At 49.6% G+C, this 23,215-nt stretch overlaps 1 protein-coding gene across 5 annotated transcripts in view; it reads right to left on the bottom strand.

Moving 5' to 3' along the window:
- Nucleotides 1-11,075: 11,075 nt before the first annotated feature.
- Nucleotides 11,076-23,215, bottom strand: part of Ntf3 (neurotrophin 3) — a 78,942-nt gene continuing 66,802 nt past the window's right edge. For all 5 annotated transcript variants that reach the window (XM_004668685.2, XM_045139715.1, XM_045139714.1 and 2 more), the window contains exon 2: nucleotides 11,076-12,280. In XM_004668685.2, the coding sequence (XP_004668742.1) occupies nucleotides 11,489-12,259 (771 nt within the window). In that variant the 5' untranslated portion in view covers nucleotides 12,260-12,280 and the 3' untranslated portion in view covers nucleotides 11,076-11,488. The remainder of the gene's footprint in view (nucleotides 12,281-23,215) is intronic.

Genomic DNA, 23,215 nt, shown 5'->3' with positions numbered 1-23,215 from the left:
CGCTTAACCGCTAAGCCATCTCTCCAGCCCCATTGCCTTCATTTAATAGAAAACTCCATGTTAGGGAATTTGCTTTAAGTCACATGGTGGCAAGTGCTTGAATTCGGACCAGAGCCTGTCTGACTTTGGTCACACTGCGCTGTAGTATTCAACTCCAGAGACAACCTCTGCGGGGCCTGGAAAGCATGGATTGAAGATTGCAATTGGCAAAATCCAGGCCCCTGTGACGGGTCTGAGAACAGAGAAGCAGCTGCTAGCAGAGGAGAGGCAGGGCCACTGCAAGTCTTATGTCAATATGGAGGAATCGAATATTCTAGACTGTTTTGGAAGGCCTGGTTCTCATGCAAGCTCTACTCTACGAACGGGCCATAAGATTTTGACCTGGTAGGTTGACAGTGGCTGTAATCTCCTGGCCTTTCTGGAGCCTCTCAGAGCCTACTCAGCTTGATTTACCTTTGATACAACCCCCAAACTGATATCCATGGCTGGCTGGGTTAGCCCCAGGACCCTTGGTAACTGAATCAAGAATGTTTCTGCACCCTATTTTCAGGAAAGAAAGCTGAGAGTTGTTAAATACAGACGACTCAATCGTAGCTCAAGGAGTGTTCTTGATGCCTGGATTAGCTGAAAAGACAGTCCCTTTAGGGCGCCAAAGGCAGAAACCTAGCCCTGGGTTGGGCTGTGGTCCACACCTCTTTTAACTGGACAGCTGCCAGGGAGCCAGAGGCACAGGAATTCAGAAGGAGTGGCCCTGCCCACTGCCTGCTTCTGAAGCACTGGAGGGGGACCAGGGGACCCGCCCTGCAGCAGGAGAGGCTCCCTCGCTCCTCCGGCTGGAAACAGGTTGGGCAGGGTAAAGGCTCTGGAGGACAGAAGCGGCTCCGTGCGTTTGATTTTCATCTGATATGGCACATCACTGCTGAGGGCTCTGAGCAAACATCCCACACAGCTGAGGAATGGAGCGGTGACTCATGACACCCCTCCTGTTCATACTTCTATTGCCAGTTTGGCTTTTGACTTTTGCTTAAGGATCCTGTGCCTTCATTAGGACCACTAATTGTTCTGCGTATGGAAATGTGCCTGACTTCCCTTAGGCACCCCGATATTACATGCCCTGAACTTCACAGAAGCAACCATTTTAACTGTGAAACCTAATTATGCAACCCCAGTAACTTCCCCTGGATCTCCATCCTGTTTTTTAAAATATTTTTAGTACATTTTTATTTATTTATTTGAGAGGGACAGAGAGAGAGAGAGAGAAAGAGGCACATAGATAGAGAGAGAATGGGTATGCCAGGGCTTCCAGCCACTGCAAGTGAACTCCAGATGCGTGTGTCCACTTGTGCATCTGGCTTACGTGGGTCCTGGGGAATTGAGCCTCGAACCAGAGTTTAGGCTTCACAGGCAAGCACTTAACCGCTAAGCCATCTCTCCAGCCCTCCATCCTTTCTTTGCTTCCAATTTGTGTCACCTTGCCGGCATTTTGTCCATGAAAATAAGGGCATCTCAAATCTTTGGAAGGGGAAGGAAGACAAGACAGGGTAATGAAGGCTGAACGTGAGCAAAGTTTAATGGTAGACACGTACAAAACTGCCATAACAACGTTTGGTAGGTTAATTAAAAAATAAGAAAATTCTTTAAAATCTGGCATAAAAGGACATCGTTACTCTATGTTGACGGTTGAGCCCCTTCTTTTCTCTAACTCTTCCGAAATGTCTAAATAACAAGAGGACACAAGCCCTCCTGAGTAATCCTCCTCCCCAAGTGTGGGCCCCAAAACCATCTTCCGATTGTAACCGCCCACTTATGGGGTATTGGTGAAGTGCCTACTGGTAGCCTAGGCACCACGGTCAGCTTTGGAAGTAGTTCAGACTCACACCAGGGTGTCCTAAAGGCAGGGAGCCTGATGGCATGATGCGGTAAAGAAATCATGACATACACCAAAGAGAAACTCTCCCATCGATAATTTCAGTTGTGACGTGACCTCAAATCCCGGCCCCTCTGACAATGTCACATGTGAGGGGGGACAAGGCTTGATCCTACATAAATCAAAGATGGGGTGTCCGATGAAGCCCCCAGAGGAAAAAGACTTGGACATTGAGACCCCCACCCCCCACCCCTCAAGGCTTGAATCGGATGGAAGGGCATCGAGGATCAAGGAAGAATGTTCGAGGCTGAGGGCCACGAGCCTGAGAGCCCCCCCCCAAAGGTGGCTTTTCTTTTCCTAGGTGACCAACAGACTCTCCTATGGCTGAGGGCCAGGCAAAGTCCCAGCCACCCACGGAGCCGCACTAAGTTCTTCGATGTGAGGGTGTCAGCTTCTGTATTGGTCAGTTTCTGCTGACCACTACGGAGTGACACGTGATTGGGAAGAGGGCTTGCCTAGCGCGTGTGAGGTCCTAGATTCAATTCCCAGCACTACAGAAACACACGTGTGCATGCATGCACCAGAACACACACGCATACACACACACACACACACACACACACACACACCCGGGGTCGGGGGAGGAATGATAAACAGCTCTAATCCAAACATGACACTCACCTGGAAGTGGATCTACCCAGGGCCTCAGCCTATTTGTTTTCCCTCCTCGGTAACCTCCTGATGGCTTTGGCAGCTTCCAGAGCCATGCGGGGGGGCCCTGCCCAGGCAGGGAGCTGTGCCCTGGGCCCCGGGGCGGGGGGGGGTCTTGATTCCTACCCTGTGATTTGCTGCCCGGCCAGCTGATGCTTTGGGCTTCCACTGAGCTTGGCCCCCACTGGGTTCTTTACACCAGATGAGTTGTTCCTTACTGAAAACTTAAAACGGGGTAGTCATGAGCCTTAGGGGTGTAACATCTGTTGATGTCTGGAAAAATGTATATACTATGCTTATCAAACTGCCCAGTAAGCACTTCTCTTAATATTCATACCCTTATATTAATGCTACTGTCACTTTGGGTAGAGAATCTTCTCTTTTCAGATGGCAGTGACCTTGGGACGACTCAGACGATATCATGGTGCTGGAAAGAAGTGACTAGAGTACCGACTAACATCTCGATCACACCTTCCCAGGCTCAGGGTCTAATGCGGAAGTGGTGGCGGAAAGAATGTAAGAGCCAAAGGAAGGGTAGTACTCCCTACAACGTGCTCCCTCCAGACATAAAATGGCCTGGATACTCATGACCTCACAGTGCCTGACACTACCTACACAAGACCATCATAAGAGGAGGGAAAGATCATGACATCAAAATAAAAGAGAGACTGATTGAGATGGGGAGGGGATATGATGGAGAATGGAATTTCAAAGGGGAAAAGTGGGGAGGGAGGGTATTACCATGGGATATTTTTTATAATCATGGAAAATGTTTAAAAACATTGAGAAAAAAAATTAAAAAGAGTCGTTCCTTCATTTGAAGCCTGTTGACAGTCGGTTGCCTGTTGTCCTAGCCCTGTGGCCCCGAGGACACGGCACACTGATGATGGATGGTTTCTCTGTGCTGCTGTCTTGAATTAGGACCTAGGAAGGGTGCGTTCACCTTCCCCATGCCGTCCTTCCCGCTTCCACACCCAGCCTGTCTCCAGATCGTGTTTCCTGCATCTCAAAGGCGCGTTTCCAGCGCCTTGCCCTCCCTCTGCCTAGCTCACCATAGGCCTCCCCTGGGCCAATAAACCCGCAATACCGATCGGCCCCCCTGCAGGGAACTTCCTGGAAACGCGAACCCTTCAGTCTCGCCCCAGGCCCAGTGAATCAGAAATTCAATTCCGGGGGACAATCCAGCAATCCAAGCCTTATGCCCCTTGCTATGTGGTCTTGAATTTGCCGACAACTTCTCTCTATAGCTTCCCATCGTTTTAGGTTCTTGTTATGCCAATTTTTTTTTTTTGAAAGCATGTGTGAAGTCCTTTCTCAGCCTGCACTTCCGTGAGCTCTTCCCCTTGCCTGGGGTCTCATTCGCTCCTCTTTTCCCCCCATTGAAGTCCAACTCAGCTTTTGAGAGCCAGCTCGTCGATCACCCCCTCCGGGAAAGCCTTCCAGGCTAGCCCGATGGCTTTTAGTTCCCCATGTTCTAAAGCACCTTTTGTTGACAGCCCAGTTACAACTCTTTTTGTCTGTGGATTTGGCTTCACAGGGAGAGGCTTTCTATGTGATCATTAGTGCTGTTTTAGAATAGAGAGCGCTGCCTGGTGAGGCTACTGCGCTCTGAGAGGCAAGAGGTGTGGGGATGGTCAAGGCCTCTCCACGCTGCCCTTCCCGAGGCCTCGGGGCTCACAGCTCTGCCACAAGACACCTCTTGTAAGCACAGAGCATACAGCTGGGCAGGGTGCCCACTCTCTAGTAGGCATTCCATGTATTTTTTTTTTTTTTTAACAGAATCGAATGAATAAAAATAGATTTCTGCCTTATAAGGGAGCATGGATTACTGGATCTCGAAGTTTGTTTCCAAATTAAAATTCCTGCTTTCTATCTCTTTACAAAATAGCCCCTCCTTCCCAGGCCCCCTGAAAATGTGACTTACTCTTTCAGGTAGAAGAAATAGCCTCCATGTTCCCAGTGCGGGGACTGCTAAGTGGTTGGGTGGAAAATGAGGGGTGCATGGCGGGAGCCCCACTTTGCTCCCTTCTGCAAAGCCCCTGTGATGGAGCCAGGTGGTGAAACTGCCCCTCTGGCAGACAGCTTGGAATCCCTGTGGTGAGCCTATCATCTCTTCCTCAGGGCCTAAGCATCTCCCATGACTTACTCCTACCCCACTGGAATTCAGAGCCCCCCCAACCCCCGCCGCCCCAGTCTGCTTCACTACGGTCATGCCTGCGTGTCCAGGCCATGCGGACACTGCCCCGACCAGCTGGCGTGACCTCACACAAGTTTCTTCTCGCCACCAATGTCCTCCCCTGCTCCACAGCACTGGATAGCCAGGGATAACTTTAGAGTCCTTCGAGACTCACAGGCAGTGCAAAACAGAAAGGAAGCGTCCAAGACATGATTCACTGTTATTATTTTTCTTGATTCTTTCCTTAGAATGTTTTTATATTTTATTTTTTTAATTAGAGAGAGAAACTTTCATATTGTATTTTTACTTATTAGAGACAGAAAATGGATGTGTCAGGGCCTCCAGCCACTGCAAACGGACGCCAGGTGCATGTGTCACCTTGTGCATCTGGCTAACGTGGGTCCTGGGGAATCGAAACTGTGTCCTTTGGTTTTTCAGGCAAGTGCCTTGACTGCTAAGCCATCTCTCCATCCCTTTCTTCACTCTTCGGTTCCATCTTATCTTCCACTCTCAAGACGCCAGAATTTCCCACTCTGATCTCCCAGTGGCTAGCTTCAAGAATATTCCTATGCCTTGAGCTCCCTGGCCAGTTATCAGTTCAGTATCTTCAAGGCTAAACTTGTGTTCGACAGCATTCTTTCTTAAGCATTACCTCTCTTTAAAAATATGCAAAGCCGGGCGAGGTGGCGCATGCCTTTAATCCCAGCACTCGGGAGGTAGAGATAGGAGGATCGTCATGAGTTCGAGGCCACCCTGAGACTATATAGTGAATTCCAGGTCAGCCTGGGCTAGAGTGACACCCTACCTCGAAAAGCAAAAACAGGGCTGGAGAGATGGCTTAGCAGTTAAGCGCTTGCCTGTGAAGCCTAAGGACCCCGGTTCGAGGCTCGGTTCCCCAGGTCCCACGTTAGCCAGATGCACAAGGGGGGCGCACGCGTCTGGAGTTCGTTTGCAGAGGCTGGAAGCCCTGGCGCGCCCATTCTCTCTCTCTCCCTCTATCTGTCTTTCTCTCTGTGTCTGTCGCTCTCAAATAAATAAATAAAAAGTTAAAAAAAAAAGAAAAGAAAAAACAAACAAGCAAACAAACAAAAAAACATGCAATGCATCACTGGTTAGACTATCAAAGCAGTTATGCATGCACACACGCATGCATGCAGGCATCCATGCTCACTCATCCATGTCCATATTTAAAGCTGTCTCATTCATTAAGCTATGTTTCATAACGTCCCAATGACCTTTAATGTGTTCTTGCTGTAGAGTCTTCTGTAATTTGATCATTAGTGCCTCGTACAATAGCCCATCCTAGCCAGTGTTTATCAGTGGTAGATGTTGCCTCCAAGGAAAAGATTTTGGTGTCTTTTTAAAAAATATTTTATTTTTTAATAATAATTTATTTTTATTTATTTGACGAGAAAGAGAGAGAGAGTGTGAGAGAATGGGCGCACCAGGGCCTCCAGCCACTGCAAATGAACTCCAGAGGAGTGCGCCCCTCTTGTGCGTCTGGCTTACGTGGGTCCTGGGGAATCAAACCTGGGTCCTTTGGCTTTGCAGGCAAGCACCTTAACAGTTCAGCCATCCCTCCAGCCCAATTCTGGTATCTTTGAACACTGTCTTTGCTGCCTAGTTGCCACAGCCTATCTGGAGAACTATCACAGGCCCATCTGTGAAGGCACGTGGGCCCTGCTCTGGGACCCTGGGGCCTCATGAGGTCCCACCCTGAAGGAACTGCGCTCAAAGTCCACCGGCTTTCAGGCTGCTGCTCACCTGCTTCGTGGTCCACTCTTCTGTCTGATGCAACCTCCACCCAGAGCAGGACAGAAACCCCGGGGTTTGAGTCATTACAGATGGGTCTGCTTTTTCACATGCCACCAGTGTATGCAGTCAACAAGCAGACCACTAGCCCACTGCGGCGGCGCAAGCAGAGTCCCCCGAGATTTGAGAACAGCGTCTTGAGGAGGAGGAAGTCTGGGCTGGAGAAAGTTCAAGGCGACGGAGACTTCACAGACATCTGTGGAAGACCAGCTACAAGACCCCAGGGCCAGGGGAGCAGAGTGAGGGGCCGTTGCTGTGGACAGCTGGCTGCTCCTGGATGTCAGAGTGTCATAGCTAAGTCTGGGAACCCACAGGGTGGCTGAGAAGAGCCGGAGCTAGTGAGGCCATGTGTGACCTAACTATTGACCCGCCATCGGCTTGTACACCCAAGGCCATCACAGCTTGAAGGCTGGGGGGTGGTGTGTGGTCCTGGGGAGACGAGCAAAGTCTCCAGGAAGCTGTGAGCTGATGCCCAGGCCTCAGTTGCGAACATGTTCAGAGGTGACAAAATCAGTGCAGATGGCCTCAGAGGAGGGCTGCCACCTCCCTGAAGGAACTATGGAGTGTGTAATGTTGTGACGGCACATGTCTAAGGGAAGGGCGGTGGATGAACCTTCAGAAATACCAAGCCAGAAATTTCAGCCAGGGGAGAGTGCCCGCCGTTACAGAGAGAAACAGTGAGGGAGGGACCGAGGGAGGAAGGGAGGGAGAGAAAGAGGAAGAGAGAGCGAGAGGGGAGAAAACTATCCCATAAATTTTCAAAAGTAGGAAAAAATACACAACAAACACACAGCCACACACACTTTAGAAAAGCGTGTATGGGGATGGAGAGATGGCTTAGCATTTAAGGTGCTTGCCTACAAAGGCAAAGGACCCAGGTTTGATTCCTCAGGACCCACATCAGCCAGGTACACAAGGTGGCACATGCGTCTGGAATTCGTTTGCAGTGGCTGGGCCCATTCTCGCTCTATCTGCCTATTTCTGTATATATTTCTCTCTCTCTCTCAAATAAATAAATAAACAAACAAAATATACCTATATATATACATATATATACATGCATACATATATATATGTATACACACATATCTATCTATCTATCTATCTATCTATCTATCTATCTATCTATCTATCTATCTATAAATAGAGAGAGAGAGAGGCATATAGCCGGAACTGCTAGTTAGCAAAATATTAAGTTTCACTGCATGGAACCACTGGAAACACTTTCCCTTTTTGATTGGAAACCTGCAGAAGAGAAATGAGAAGATGCCATCCTAAGGGTGCCCCCTCCCACTGGGCAGGGCATGCACATCCTCTAATTAGCATTGTCTTGCCATGGAGCTTGGACGGTCCCGTGAGGATCCCAGAATGAGGGCCCCTGTGAGCCCTACCCCAGTTGGTTCGTCGTTATTGTCTTCCTCATCAACAGTTATGCCTAAGGGGGTGTCTAAGGTACCAGGGAATCGGTAATTTTCTCACATTACAGGACAGCTTCATGAAGTCAGCACGTGCCCTGTTTTCTGAGCAAACGGACAGAAGGCACGGCGAGTCGCTTGGTCACACGTTCTCTGTGGCACGGGGCATCTGAGCTGCTCACGAGAGCATCAGTGAGGTGGCATGGCATCTCCCGCTGCAACATTCCTTGGAGAAGTAGGTCCCGTTGGGTCTTGACATTGCCCCTCTCTGCGACAGACTCCTCACGGTGACCAAGTGAAGAGAGTCGGTCGCCAAGGTCAATGCAGCTATCGAAAGCAAAGCTGGTTAGGACGTGTTTTTTTCTCAAACCCAGCTGAGCTCTTCACCCCACGTTACGTCTCTAGTTAACAGACTCTCAGCCAAAATGAAGCGCTAAGGGCAGAGAAAGGGAAACTGCAGAATTTCTTAGGTTCCTGGCAAGAGCCTTCCCAGGTCTGCTCTTCTCGGGAGTAAGCCTTATGGCTCAGCCTATCACGACGGCAATTGCAGGTGATGGACGAGCACAGCTTACTTTCCCATGTGAGGAATGCTCTGCCCCAAGCCCAGGAGTCTAAAAGGCTGACTTTGGCAGGACACGCACATTCCCTGATGCCAATCCGGTTAATGAAATGGATCTGGATAGCACTCCGCTCACTGCCTGTCACTCAGCGTGGGGAAGGCTGCTTGCTATCAGACAGCCTGCAGTCTAGGGCTCCGTTCTAGAACGTTCTCACGTCAGGCTTAGGTTTTCCTCAGAGCTGCACACCGATGCCCTAGATTTGCTCTCGATCAGCTGGCAAACTTAAACACAAGGCAGAGTCCAGGCCTCACGTACGATGTGGAGGTCCTTGCCTTCCCAAGGCTGGTGTTGGGAGTCTTCATCAGTGTCACCCATTTCCTCGATCTATCAGACAGACCCTGTGGACGGCGGCCTTCAGGATGGAACTCCTAGAAGACCTTAAAGGGACCCCATAACCCCAGAGTCTGAGGAGAGAAAGAAAGGCCCGAGGGTAGGTGGGTGAGGCAACTCTCTTTGCTGTAATTTTTTAATAGGTTGTCCCCAACTTCCCAGAGCCACTGTCAAGTAGGACTGTAAACGCTTCTTTGGCCCCAGCTCTTTGGCTGCCTCTAGCTACAGTGTCCTTCAGCATCCCGTGGTGCTATTTGGCCACAAGATTTCCATTATCCTGTGAGCTGGTCTAACCTGTCCCGGACACACTCAGCGAAGGTCTCCCCATGGAGAACGGTGCCTCTCTCCCTCGAGCTCGGCAGTGTGCACACTGACGTGCAAGGCGGCCACTTAGAAGGAAAAAGGCAAGGAGGGAGGGACGGCGGGAAGAGTGATGAGAGAATAAGAGAGACTCTCATCATCCAAGCATGGGTTTAACTCTTCACTCTGCCAATTCCCTGCGAAAAAACAACCAGTCAAGTTCAGTCAGCTTCAAGCTCCTCACCTGGGCATGACAATGTCCCCTCCCCATTCCCACAGGTTTGGTGACATATAATAATGGCCCTCTTTGAAAGTGTCCAGGGCATTGTGGGAACGTGGTGTATGTCTCATTCCCTGACCTCACCTCTCAGGCACCAGGAACGGAGCGCGGTACACTGACGGTGTCCCTGGTCAATCGGAGCTGCCGGGGCTTGCTGCTGTATCTGTGTGACAAGTTCCTGTCACACAAAGCACACTTATGCTCTATGGGTGTTAGAGGCCCTGGAGAAACAGCACACACAGGCAGCAAATGAAGGCAGGATAAGCCAGGTCTGGCAAAGCAAAGAGCAGGGGTAAGGGCGGTGATGGCTGCTTCCGTGTTGGGGTGAACGCCTCGCCCCTCCAACGAGAGGTGTGACTACAGTCCTTGTCCTCCATTTCCAACAAGACAAGTTGAATCCCCGATGGGAACAGAGTATCAGCAAACTCCTCAGGGAGTCTGGCTAGTGTCCTTAGTCCTTCAAGGACCACACACAGGGGAGCCATCACCACAGTGAACCCTTGCCAGACCTCAGTGGGCACCTAGAAGGTCCCTGTCACTGGACCTTTTGCACCTCAAGGTATGACTCAGTTAGCAACGGTGGAGAGCTTGGACACAGCATGCTAGAAAGACTAACAAAGGGGCCAGAGAGATAGCTTAGCGGCGAAGGCGCTCGCCCGTGAAGCCGAACGACCCATGCTTGACTCTCCGGATCCCACGTAAGCCAGTCCCACAAAAGGTGAGGCAAGCGCAAGATCGCACACAACGCCCACTAGATGGCGCAAGCGTCTGGAGTTCGATTTCAGTGGTTGAGGCCCTGGCATGCCAATTCTCTCCCTTTCTTTGTCTCTCCCTCTCTCTAAAAAATAAAAATTTAAAAAAAAAAAAGCTAAAAAAAGAATAAAGAGGAATGGAAGGCTAAGACATTCTTAGAGGCTTGTCTCATCCTAAAAATCCACTGTGGGCACTGTGCTGGGGCATCAGCTATCCTGGGAGGTGGGCCAGAATCCGCTCCGTGTGACTGTGGCCCTGGGTACCGAGGCCCTGGGAATTCTACAAACACTTGGCATGGTCATGGGGGTGGGTCTAGAATTTGAATCCAGGTCTCACTCCCAAACTCAGTCCACAGGAGGAAGGCAACCAGATCAATGTGGAGGCCCAGGACCAGGAGAGTCTGGAATGAGTACATTCATCTTCTGAATATAGGCTATTCTTGAGCCATTTCAGAAGGTATGTAATTATTCTGCTACAGTTTTAACCCAAACACCACAAAAAAAAATGTGAGGAATAATTTAAAAATATTTTCTTACGTATCTAAAAGGATAAAGACCGCTTAGGAAAAGCACAAACGCCAAAGCCAAAGCCAAAAAGACAAAAACAAAAAAAGATCCCAAATCCTTAAACAACCCCCAAACAAGAAATGTGCTGAAAAGAAACTTCCAAAACTAGAATTGCCAAGTTCATTGTTATTGGCCCAAATCACCATTCCCATTGGCAAGACTGACAGATGGGAAAGTCGAGCGAGTTCCTAATTATGAACTTGCCGGCCACAAAGAAATATTGAGCTCAAGGCTACAGGATGCTCTTTTCAATGGAGGCCATAACAGTTCTTTTAATTAATTAATCCAACATGGAACATAGCAGAGGGAGATAGGGCTGTTTATACACAACTCTGACATCATCAGATTTTAACAAGTTTTACTAAAACCACAGTCATGGCCTTGACAATACTGGATGCAAAATACTGGTGTACACAGGTCTTACAGAAGGGTTCCCGAGAGCCAGATCACAAAACAAGGTTAACAGATGGGAGAGGCCTGAGGGAAGGCAAGCACACGGATTTTATTGAGGAAAAAAAAGCTTATATACTGTAAGAGTTGCTGAAGTTTAATAAATAAAGGTCAACTTATAATATATAAAAACAATATAAACATTTATATGCTACATGCATATCATATAATTTAAAGTAATAATTTATATATGGGGAGAGATGCCAATTCATGTTCTTCCGATTTTTCTCGACAAGGCACACACACAGGACGTGTCTATTCGTATCCAGCGCCAGCCTACAAGTTTGTTGTTTTCTGAAGTCAGTGCTCGGACGTAGGTTTGGGACGTTTTGCACTGAGAATTCCAGTGTTTGTCATCGATACCCCTGCACCCGTTTTTGACTGGCCTGGCGTCTTTACATCTGGTCTCATAAAAATATTGTTTGACGGGAGAGTTGCCGGTTTTGATCTCCCCTAGCACTGTGACCTGGTGTCCCCGGATGTCGATGGCCGACGACTTGTCAGTCACCCAGAGACTCTCACTGTCACATACCGAGTACTCCCCGCGGTGACTCTTATGCTCCGCGTACCGTTTCCTTCGAGACGTTCTGTTGGTCACCACGGGGTTGCCCACGTAGTCCTCCATGAGATATAAGGGAGGGGGCTCCAAGGGGGTGCTGTCACTTAGCAGGACCCGGGGCGAATTGTAGCGTCTCTGCTGCCGCGACAGCTCTGTGTCCGTTGCAATCATCGGCTGAAATTCCGACCTGGCGGGCTCTCCTTGCTCTGGCTCCTGGGGGGCCTCTGCTTTGGACAGGGTGCTCTGGTAATTTTCCTTAACATCCACCACCTGCTTGGAGAGCTTGTTTTTCAAAATATCTGCCTGGATCAGCTTGATGATGAGGGAATTGAGCGAGTCTTCCGGCAAGCTCCTTTGATCCATGTTCCCTTGGATGCCACGGAGATAAGTGAGAAATATCACATAAAACAAGATGGACATCACCTTGTTCACCTGTAAGATCTGCAAAAGAAACACAAGGTGTTAACAGCAGGCTAGGGGAGACCAGGTCATTCTGATGCCAGAGAGAGGGCACCACCACCATGCCAGGTAAGCAACGGAACTCCTCTCTGGATATCTGAAAGGAGCAATTTCCTCTGCCGCCCTTGGGGAGTACCGAGGAATGCATTCAGGCATTGGCATTCTGCTCCTGCTCCTAGCCTGGGCAGCCCCAATTGTGTTCGCAATTTGAAATCTATATTGTCCTGCCGCCTTCTGCTGTGAGGCGACATCCCTCAGGCCTTGAAAGACGCGCAGCCATGCTACCTTGGCACACTATGAAAATTGCATCAATGCACAGATTCTTTTTATCAGTGGCAGAGCCTTGTGACGGTGTCAAGAGACTTAACTGTAATACTCTCCCTATAACGTGGCATCAGAGAGGGGCTCTGCTCCCTTCCCCTTGTAGATGGACACAGGGCCACTGGGCAACGTGGACAGAGGGGTCTGAGCGCCAGACACTTTGTCAGGCTCTGTGGTGAATGGGCATCCATACCCAGGATGCCCTGAAGATCTATCAAGCCCACCTCCGGAGACCCTCCACGAAACTGTAGCCCTCACAGAAGACACACACACAGCAAAGCTTAATTCAAGTCAACGGGTTCGACTTCCCGAGGGCTTGATTTTTCCTCCTCTAGGCCTTTAGTTTCTCCCACAGAATGTTTCCTTTTGTGGCTTTTCTTCAGAGCCTCCCATCTCTCTTTGTAAAATGGCACTTTAACCCCCTGGCATTCCTGATGCCATAGCAAGACCTGACCACCTGGGCCTGGTAAGCCCTTGTGGTGCTGCCTGGAGGAGCTGGAGATGCCTTGCTGATCAACTCTTCCACACCGGGGCCAAGAGCACGTTTCCAGAAGGCTAGCCGGGGAGGGAGATGTGTGGCCCAGCGGCTGATGCTAACCTACACCCTGGCTCTCAATCTCCCTAGATCATTTGTCCTTTAATGACCACTGATGCCTCCTCACCGGTCTCGGGGGCCCACTGGTTTTCTCTCGAGGGCTCTGTCAAACATGGAAGATAAAATCCCTTCCCTTCTTTCAGTTTTGGGATTTTTTTTTTTTTCTTTCCAGAAAGACTTCATTGAATCCAGAGGGAAAATAGAAAGGAAATAAACAAAGGTGGCATGAGATGTAGAAAAGCTGTCCTGGCCCCGATGGCTTGTCACTGAGCTCGTTCCCAGAACCCATGACACAGCCCCTCTGTCCCATCTCATCTGTTTGCTCCCTTATTCCCCAAAGGCCCACCGACCGACCGACCGTGTGGCAGACATTAGCTGAAACTTCCTCCTGCTGGCTTCTGGCCCGCCTCTGTGATAAGGGGACCATCTTCCTTCCCTGGGAAACACTCTCTGGGCAACCGACTCCTTCAAGGTCAGAGCTGAGGGAAAGATTTTGGCATGGCTGTCCACCCCAGAGACTACTCTAGGAACTGTATTATCCCAGGAAAACGGTTCCCACAGGATAATTAATCTCACTCCCGCTTGGAGAGAAGTGACACTTCCTTCAATCTTGCAGGCTCAACAAAACGAAGCTTGAGCAGCACAGAAAGCATGGTACATGTGCAACGAGAATTGCTCCCCTCAATTCGTCCTCCCGTACAGCTGGGGATAGAACCATTTGAGACCGAGACTCTATCACGGAACAATTTATCAGCCCTTCTCAAAGCTCAGCACACAGGACGCCTGCTCACCGGAAGCAGATGAGGGATGGTGTGGGGGAGGGGGTCCCAGGCAAAGGACGAGTCTGCATACACATTAGCAAGGGAACCACGAGGGCGACTGGACAAGGAGGACGTTGGATAGTTCAAGTGTCATTGTCTTTGTGGTGCAGGCCCAAAAACCAAAAGAAAACTGTTACTAGGGCTGGAGAGATGGCTTAGTGGTTGTGTGTGCCTGCAAAGCAAAAGGACCCAGGTTCAATTCCGCAGGACCCATGTAAGTCAGATGCACAAGGTGGCGCATGCGTCTGGAGTTCACTTGCAGCAGCTGAATGTCCCACCGTGCACATACTCTCTTTCTACCTGCCTCTTTCTCTCCTCTCTCTCTTTCTCTTTTGGTCTCTCTAATAAATAAAATACAATATTTTTAAAGTTATTAGTAGAAAACCCCTCCGGGGCTACATAAGGCTCTGTCTCCAAAAATGCGTGTAATCCAATACCTTTATTCATTTAAAAGAGAAAGGGAGAGAAGGTGGGAGAGATACAGACAGAAGGGAGAGAGAGAGAATGGGCATGCCAGGGCCTCTAGCCACTGCAAATGAACTCCAGACGCTTGTGCCCCCTTGTGCATCTGGCTTATGTGTGCTCTGGGGAATTGGATCTGGGTCTTTAGGCTTCGCAGGCAAACACCAAAACCGTTAAGCCATTCCTCCAGCCCCCTTCATTCCTTTTCTTTGGGGGAGGTTTGTTTGTTTTGTTTTGTTTTGTTTTTTTTGAGGCAGGGTCTCACTCTAGCCCAGTCCTCAGTCTAGTCCCAGGGGTGGCCTTGAACTCATGGTGATCCTCCTACCTCTGCCTCCCGAGTGCTGGGATTAAAGGCGTGTGTCACCACGCCCGGCTCCCTTCATTCATTCACTTTTTGGGCTAACTTGGCTCATGGCTTTTTTCAAGGTTTTAGTACATGAGGAGTTGGGTGGGTGGCTTTGAGCCTATGGGGGCCCAGCCCATCGCCACGGCAGAGAGCGCTGGAGCAAGATAGTTCAAGGCTAGGAAGGACCAAGAGGAAAACGAACCAAGCAAAATCCCACTCCCCAACGTCCTGAAGAAATCCCACAAGACCCCGCCTCTTAAATGTCCAATCATCTGACAAGAGCTCCAAGCCTTTAGCACACAGGCCTTGGAGGAATATTCCAAACTCAACCTACAGTAACTTCATCCGTGAAGAAACCCTGAGCGCATGTTCACGGACAGCGCGGACACACGCACAAGTGACACATGGTGTCTCAGTATGCTTCCCCTAACTTCCCATTTATGGACGCATGTAATTACTTTTGCACACGTATATGTGTGTGTGCATACATGTAGGCATGTTTCCATGCGTGTGAGCCCATGTACGCGCATGTGTGCCTGCATGTGGGTGCCGGATACGGACGTCTTCCTCGACTGTTCTCTGCTTCTCTCGGCACCAAAGCGGGGACTCTCACGGGAAGCCGGAGCTTGTGGATTTGGCACCTCTGGCTAGCTAACTGACGGCTGGGACACTGTCTCTGCCTTCTGAACACTGGGATGGGCCGCCACACCCACTCGGCACTTGTGTGGGTGCTGGAGAGTCTAACTATGGTCCACCCCCAAGCCTCCTGACTTCCCATTGTCACCCTCTGCCTGGACCTGCCACCACTCTCTGCTACGTGAGCAAGCTTTGGGACTCTGTGTCCCTACCGCTTTCGTGACCTCTCCTGTCGACACTGTCCTTATTCTTCCGGCAGGCTTCATAAACCAACTTATCTCCGAGGCTCTTCAAGGACTCTTAACAACAGCCACAGCTGCTCCTTTGCAATCTCTCAGCCTGTCCTCTGAATGGCTATTACAGCAGGTCTTACATCCTTCCGAGCCCTGTGTAGGTCAGCATGGGCCTCACTCACCTCTTCTTTTATACTGTTTCTTCTCGTCCACTCTAACATGTCAGCATGATACCTTGAGAGTATGCCATGTGCAGCATGCTATTTCTTTTTGTTTATTTTTATTTATTTATTTGAGAGCGGCAGAGAGAGAAAGAGGCAGAGAGAGAGAGAGATAGAGGAGAGAATGGACGCACCAGGGCCTCCAGCCACTGCAAACAAACTCCAGATGCGTGCGCCCCCTTGTGCACCTGGCTAACGTGGGTCCTGGGGAATTGAGCCTCAAACTGGGGTCCTTAGGCTTCACAGGCAAGCGCTTAACTGCTAAGCTATCTCTCCAGCCCCAGCCTGCTGTTTCTGAGTTATCTGCAAGGCTGCATTAAAAGCCAGCGAGGGGCCGGGAGACAGCTCACTCAGCAAAGGGCTTGCGGGATCCTAACTGCATCTATGTGTGTGTTATATATACCTGCCACTTCTCATATGGTGAATGTCAAAGTCAAAAGTCTTTACTGGGAGAAAAGAGTGATATTAAAAAAAATCATTCTAGGGATTACAGAGATAATTCCGTCGCCAAGCGATTGCTTTGCAAGCACAAAGACCCAAGTTTCACCCCCTCAAGAACCCATGCCAAAAAAGCAAGGCGTAGTGATGCACCTGTAACCCCCATGCCGAGGGAAACAGAGACAACTGGGTCCTTGAAGCTCCCTGGCTAGTTGGTCTTGTCTACTTAGTGAGTTCCAGGCTAATAGGAGCTCCACTCTCAATAAACAACAACAACAAACAAACAAACAAAAACAGTGGACAGGCACTGAACACAGCGGCACACGACTTTAATTCCAGCACTCAGAAGGCAGAGGTAATAGGAACGCCATGAGTTTGACAGCAGTCTGGGAAGACAGAGTGAGTGCCAGGTCAGCCTGGGCTAGAGCAAGACCTTACCCTGAAAAAACAAAAAAGCAAAAAAGGTGGACAGTACTTGAGGAACGTCACTTCAGGCTGTCATCTGGTCTCCACATGCATGTGTGTATGTGTATACGTGCACACACCTGTACAGGCATGCTCATGCACACACAGGAACACACAGACACATGCACTTCCTGTAGACACACCTCTAGACTCCATCTTGATGACCTACTTTTACGGTTTTTCTTCTTGTTTTATAGAAATTAAGTGAAAGAATGTTGCTAGTACAATTCCTTAAGACACGCAAGATGGAAGCTGGAAAAGACCCTAGCCAAACTTCGTTTTCTCAGCTCAAGAAACTGGTCTGGGGACAGTGTGCTAGTGAGCGACCAGTGATGAGACTCGGACAGTGACACTCTGCAGAGAGTGTGATCACAACAGCAGCTGAACATGAACCCGAGCTGTCTGTGACCATGGGAAGCTGCACATGCCTGCCTTTGCTGCACACACGCACGCAGGACCACTGCACATGCCTGCCCTTGCTACACACGCACACAGGACCACTGCACATGTCTGCCCTTGCTGCACACACATGCACACAGGACCACTGCACATGCCTGCCTTCACTGCACACACACGCACACAGGACCACTGCACATGTCCGCCCTCACTGCACATGCATGCAGTACCAAGCATTTTACTCTCCGTCTTGCCTTCCACCAGATGCACCCGCGTGGTTCCCACAAGGCCTCCTCCCGCATGCCACGGTTCGCAGTGCTTGGGTCTTAGTCCTGCGATGCTGGCTGTGGGACTTTTAGAAGTAGCGTGCACTGAATATACGGAGGAAACAAGTGTGTGTGTTGGGGCTGCCGGCTGACATTGGTGAATGTGCTAAGAGGGGAAGGGGCTGAGTTTGATCTCAGGCCTCTCTGGGGCACTAGAACTAACTACCTTCCTACAGTTACCTCTGGTTCTTTTGTGGGCACTAGAACTTTCCTGGGGTGGGATTTTCCCCGTGGAGTGTGGAAACAGGAAAACAATGTCATCTTGACCCTGGCACAAGAGTTTAGTACTTTTTCTGTTTGTGGGAACTTTTTGGGTATTCCCAGCCATTTGCAGAAACCTCAGCATAAGCCACGGTCCTATAGCTACTAGCGCGGGCAGGGCCCCACTTCAATGGTGGGAACCTTGTCTTTTTCACCCGTGTATCCCAGCTGCCCAGGCCAGGGCTGCACACACTGCAGAGCTTTGAGTCTGCTTCCTGAACGAGCACAGACACCAATCAAGTCCTAGGTCAGGCACTGCGGGCTGGCCGAGAGCTTGCACAGGCTCCTGCCAAGCCTGGTTTGGAAGCCAGTCAACTCTGCCTTCTTTGCCCAAAGAAAATATAGGCCCTGGCTCCAAAGCCAGCCATGGTCCCCAAGCTCTCCTGGCTATAATTAGAAAAAGACCTGTTAAAGACCTCAGTAAACCCCTTGCCTGCTCTCTCCCCAGTGCTCATTTCCCATTTCAGAGTTTTCCAGGATCCCCGACCAGTGCGCACATGCTATTTTCCTCACTTAGCAATGCTTTCCCACATATGGTGTTTTCTCAGTCTCTGGAGTGACATTCCTACAAGGTTTCACCATCCCTCAAAATACTCAAAAGAGAGCAGTTTCTGATTCCTCTTTTTTTTTTTGGCTCAATTTACAATATACACAGAGGGCTTTGGGGTATCTAAGGAGCAGTTGAACTGGGAAAGGCAGACACAAAGGCCCAGCGTGGTAGAGGATCAGGGCTGACAGTAACCAATCTCTCTCTAGGGCAGTGCAGAGCGTAAGCTAAACGCGTTGGGTCCCAACCCGCCTCCCCAGGACCAGCTCTCCATCTATTAGCGCCTACACGTGACTCTCCATCCATAGTTACCCCTTGCTGCACATGCACGGAACTTTGAAAATATTTTATGTACTTTGTGTGCATGTTTACCTTCACACGTGAGAGCGCAGGTGTGCAGGTATGGGCCACCTCCTGCTTTGGTTCCCCTCTTCCACCTGAGGCAGGGTCTCTGGGTCTTCACTGTCCTAGTCATGAGCTTCTGGGAAAGCCTCCTGTCTCTGCCTCCGTCTTGCTATAGGTGCGCTGGAATCGCAGCTGGCTTTCTTAAGTGGGGCCTGGGGATCCAAACTCTGGTACTTACATTTTATCCACTCAGCCTTCTCCCCCCAGTCCATGTGGAGTCATTTTTAAAAATATATTTATTTATTTACTTGAGAGAGAAAGAGAGAGAGAATATATATATGTATACATATTATATATATACACATACAGATATATATGTATGTCTATGTATATATATACACACACACACACACACACACACACACACACACACACACACACACACACATATATATATATTGAGAGAGAGAGAGAGAGAGACAGAGAGATGGAGAGAGAGAGAATTCTAGGGCCTCCGGCCATTGCAAATGGACTCCAAATCCATGTGCCACCCTAGCTTACATGGGTACTAGGGAATTTAACCTGTGTCTTTAGGCTTACTCAGGCAAGTGCCTTAACCACTAAGCAATCTCTCCAGCCATAGAGTAACTTTTTATGAGGGAGGGAGGGAGGGAGGGAGAGAGGGAGGGTGGAAGAGAGGGAGAGAGAGAGAGAGAGAAAGAGAGAGTTGGTGTGCCAGGGCCTCCGGCCACTGCAATCAAGCAGTGCGTCTGGAAGACGCATGCACCACCTTGCGACCTTATGCATGTGTCACCTTGTGCATCTGGTTTATGTGGGATCTGGGGAGTCGAACGTGGGTCCTTAGGCTTCACAGACAAGCGCCTTAACTGCTAAGCCATCTCTCCAGCCCTGGAGTAACTATTTAACTAGCATCTATTCATTGTACAGAATCATGGGCTTCCTTTTGCCCTCTGCACACATGTATGTCATGTCCTTTGCCCATATTCGCAGCTCCATGTCCAAGTCCCTCCTCCTTCCTCTCTGGCGTCCTTCCTCTTCCTACGAAGTCCCTCTCTGTCTTGCCTCTCGATGTTTAAAATCTAGATGCCATAGATGAGAGACAACACGTGGTATCTGTTTTTCTCAGTGGCGTGTGTCTTTCACTTACCATGATGACCTCCAGAATGCAGATGAGAACTTGGCGACCTGACTAGAGTTAAGGGGAATGGATCACGTGGAAACATTAATCCCACTTCAGGATGGCAAGACTGAGGTTTCGGTACAGTCTGGACCAGGGTTCACACGCTTCATGATTATAGTATGCCATCTATGTATTCCCCAAACTCACACATTCTAGAGAATTCTTTCCAGGGTTGTGCTTAAACGTGGACTCAGTATAGCTGCCATCCAGCATGTTGAGCACCTCCCCCAAGAAGCCTCAGCCTTAAGCAGTTTAATCTAGGGATTTTAAGGGTTCTGCCCCCTTTTCCCTTCTCCCGTATTCCTTATGGAAAGAAATGCCTAGTAAAGTAAGCTGGCCGCGTTCCTTCTGCGTTTGAGGTTCTGCATGGCAATCTTTCTGAAAGTCACCCATCCTCACAGAGGTCACGTGATGTAGGAGACAGAGGGCTGGGTTTGCAGCCAGCCCTGGAATCCCGGGTGACTTCCAGAGAAGGTAGAATGGCTGTGTGATGGTTCCTTTGAGGGGGACCTATGACATCAGTGTGAAAGTAGCTTTTCGTCTGCCAACATTTTAATATGCAAATCCAAGAGATTTCACCGTTTCTTGTGAAGCCACACAGTCATCTGGAGACAAATGCCTTTTTCTGGTTGGGGTTAAAGAAGGGAACTGCCCAGCTGTACCCAGATGGGCCTAACTCTCCAGAGAATTTCTGCAGCAATGAGATGGTCTCTGACTCACACTCCCAAAGGCTACATCCTGTCAGATAACCTTCATATTTTGCTCAGGGGCTAGGAAAAGAAAGAGGTGGGAAAGTGATTGATTTCAAGCTAAATGACAACAATGCAAGGAATGTGGTGGAAATATTCCAGGAGGGACATACAAAAGACCCGCAGAGCTTGTTTCCCAAGTCCTCATTGCAAAATTAGTTCACGCTGGCTTTGTTCTGTTCACAGGTCCCGAGGCTTCAAAGTCAATCAACAAGACCACATGAAGGTGTTCTGACCCATGACAAGGCTGGGAGGTGTGTGTGTGTGTGTGTGTGTGTGTGTGTGTGTGTGTGTGTGTGTGAGAGAGAGAGAGAGAGAGAGAGAGAGAGAGAGGGAGGGAGGGAGGGAGGGAGAGGGAGGGAGGGATCCTGATGGAGACTCCCGTGGAGATGGTCTGATTCTGATTAATCTCCTAATTAATGATCCGGAAGCAGAACAGAGGAAAGAGGGCAAGATTAGTGAAAACACACAGGTGACCTCCAAAGGGAAAATGCTAAAGATACTGGCGAGAACAGACCAGTTAGGCTCCAGCACCCACGGGGCGTGGCAACCTTGGTTAGATTCACCAGGGAGACACACAGGTCAATTCATGGGAGGCAGGACGAATCCAAAACCAACAAGGGAGGGAACTACCTGTAGCGGAGTGAAAGATGGAGCAACTGGGAATTGCTACGAGGGATAAATGAGAAATGAGCTCACATGAACGTGCATGTGTGTGTCTCTGCAGGGCTTGCTGCCTCTAAGTGGGGTTAGTCATTCTTAGTACAGCTAAGGAGGGGAGCAGGGGACACTGACACTCCCTGGCTTATGAAATACACACACACACACACACACACACACACACACACACACACACACACACGGATAGAAGTTGAAAAGCCAAGGAACCGAGCTGTGATCAGCAAGCAGCCCAGCGACTGTCGCTAGAAGATGGGAGGCAATGTCCTAGAAATTCATAGAAAACCAAGAGTGATCAGCGTGTGAGACAGGGATGAGCTCTGCTCTCTCCCATGCTTCATGAAAACTCCTTGAAAATCCCTGAGGCCCGGGCAAGTCTGTAGCAATAGCTAAGGACATTGCTCATTCTTTTTCGAATGCCAGGCTTGGAAGCACATGCCTGTAATCCCAGCCTTGTTAACACTGAGGACTAAGGATTATGAGTTTGGGGGCAACATAGCTACACTGTCCCAAATAAGCAAACAAGACAACAGCAACAAACACCTTAACACTTAAAACTCTGACTGGGGGCTGGGGGCATGGCTTAGTGGTTAAGGAGCTTGCCTGCAAAGCCAAAGGACCTAGGTTCAGTTCCCCAGGACTGGAGTTTGTTTGCAGTGGCTGGAGGCCCTGGTATCTCCATTCTCTCTCTCTCTCTCTCTCTCTCTCTCTCTCTCTCTCTCTCTCCCATAAATAAAAATTGAAAAAGATTAAAAGAAAACTCAGGATTTGGAAATTGGTTGACACGATCAAGCCTGAGACCAGTGTCTGAAAGAAGTCTTCAAGGGTCACGTGATGCCAGCTTCCACGCCAAAACAGAAGAATACACTCCAGGGACCCAGGTGCCACATGCTAGGCTGGACCAAAATAACACAGAGAACCTCCAAAGGCTGACTGAAATTGATCTTTCTGGAGAGCAGACAGTGCGGACTTTGGGACCGCTGGAAGATGTGTGACCCCTCTCTTGCAGGATCATTAGGTACACTGAGATGGAAGTGAGAAACTCTGAGTTTGCAGCTGGAAGGGAGAGCTCAGCGCAGTGAGACAGAAGGGGCGCATGTCAGAACCGCGGGTGTGGCTGCCGCAGTGAGAGAGGGAAGCCAGGGACCCTCTGACTTGGGCCTCTCTTGGCACAAATCTGAAGGGAGCCCCGTCTATGACATGAGCCCTGGGAAGCTCGGGTTTATTTTGCCTTTTGCTCATTTCACAAACAAAGGGTAGACTAGAAAGAAACTACAAGAAAAAAAAAAAATCTAGACTCTTACTGCTACCGAGGCTACCAGTCACACTGGCCACTGTTTAGTAATTCCCAGTTTGCTCTGGACACGCGTGTTCGGCGGCCACTGGACACACAGACTTGCAAGCCCGGGCTTGTGCACTCCAGTATGGTCTCTCCCTTCATGTGGGGTTTTATAGTCAAGCTCTTTTCTCTTTTCCTCCCTCCCTCCCTTCCTTCCTTTCTTCTTTTCATTTCTTTCCTTCTTTGTTTCTTTTTTCCTTTCCTTTCCTTTCCTTTCCTTTCCTTTCCTTTCCTTTCCTTTCCTTTCCTTTCCTTTCCTTTCCTTTCCTTTCCTTTCCTCTCCTTTCCTCTCCTTTCCTCTCCTTTCCTCTCCTTTCCTTTCTCTTCCCTTCCCTTCCCTTCCCTTCCCTTCCCTTCCCTTCCCTTCCCTTCCCTTCCCTTCCCTTCCCTTCCCTTCCCTTCCCTTCCCTTCCCTTCCCTTCCCTTCCCTTCCCTTCCCTTCCCTTCGCTTTCCTTCCCCTCCCTCCCTCCCTTCCTTCCTTCCTTCCTTCCTTCTTTGCTCTCTCTCTCTTTCTTTTCCTTCCTTCCTTCCTTCCT

Source organism: Jaculus jaculus, chromosome 23 (assembly GCF_020740685.1).
Source record: "Jaculus jaculus isolate mJacJac1 chromosome 23, mJacJac1.mat.Y.cur, whole genome shotgun sequence".
Classification (NCBI taxonomy): domain Eukaryota; kingdom Metazoa; phylum Chordata; class Mammalia; order Rodentia; family Dipodidae; genus Jaculus; species Jaculus jaculus.
Note: the sequence above shows the minus strand (reverse complement) of the source record. Positions and strands in the feature narration are given on the sequence as shown.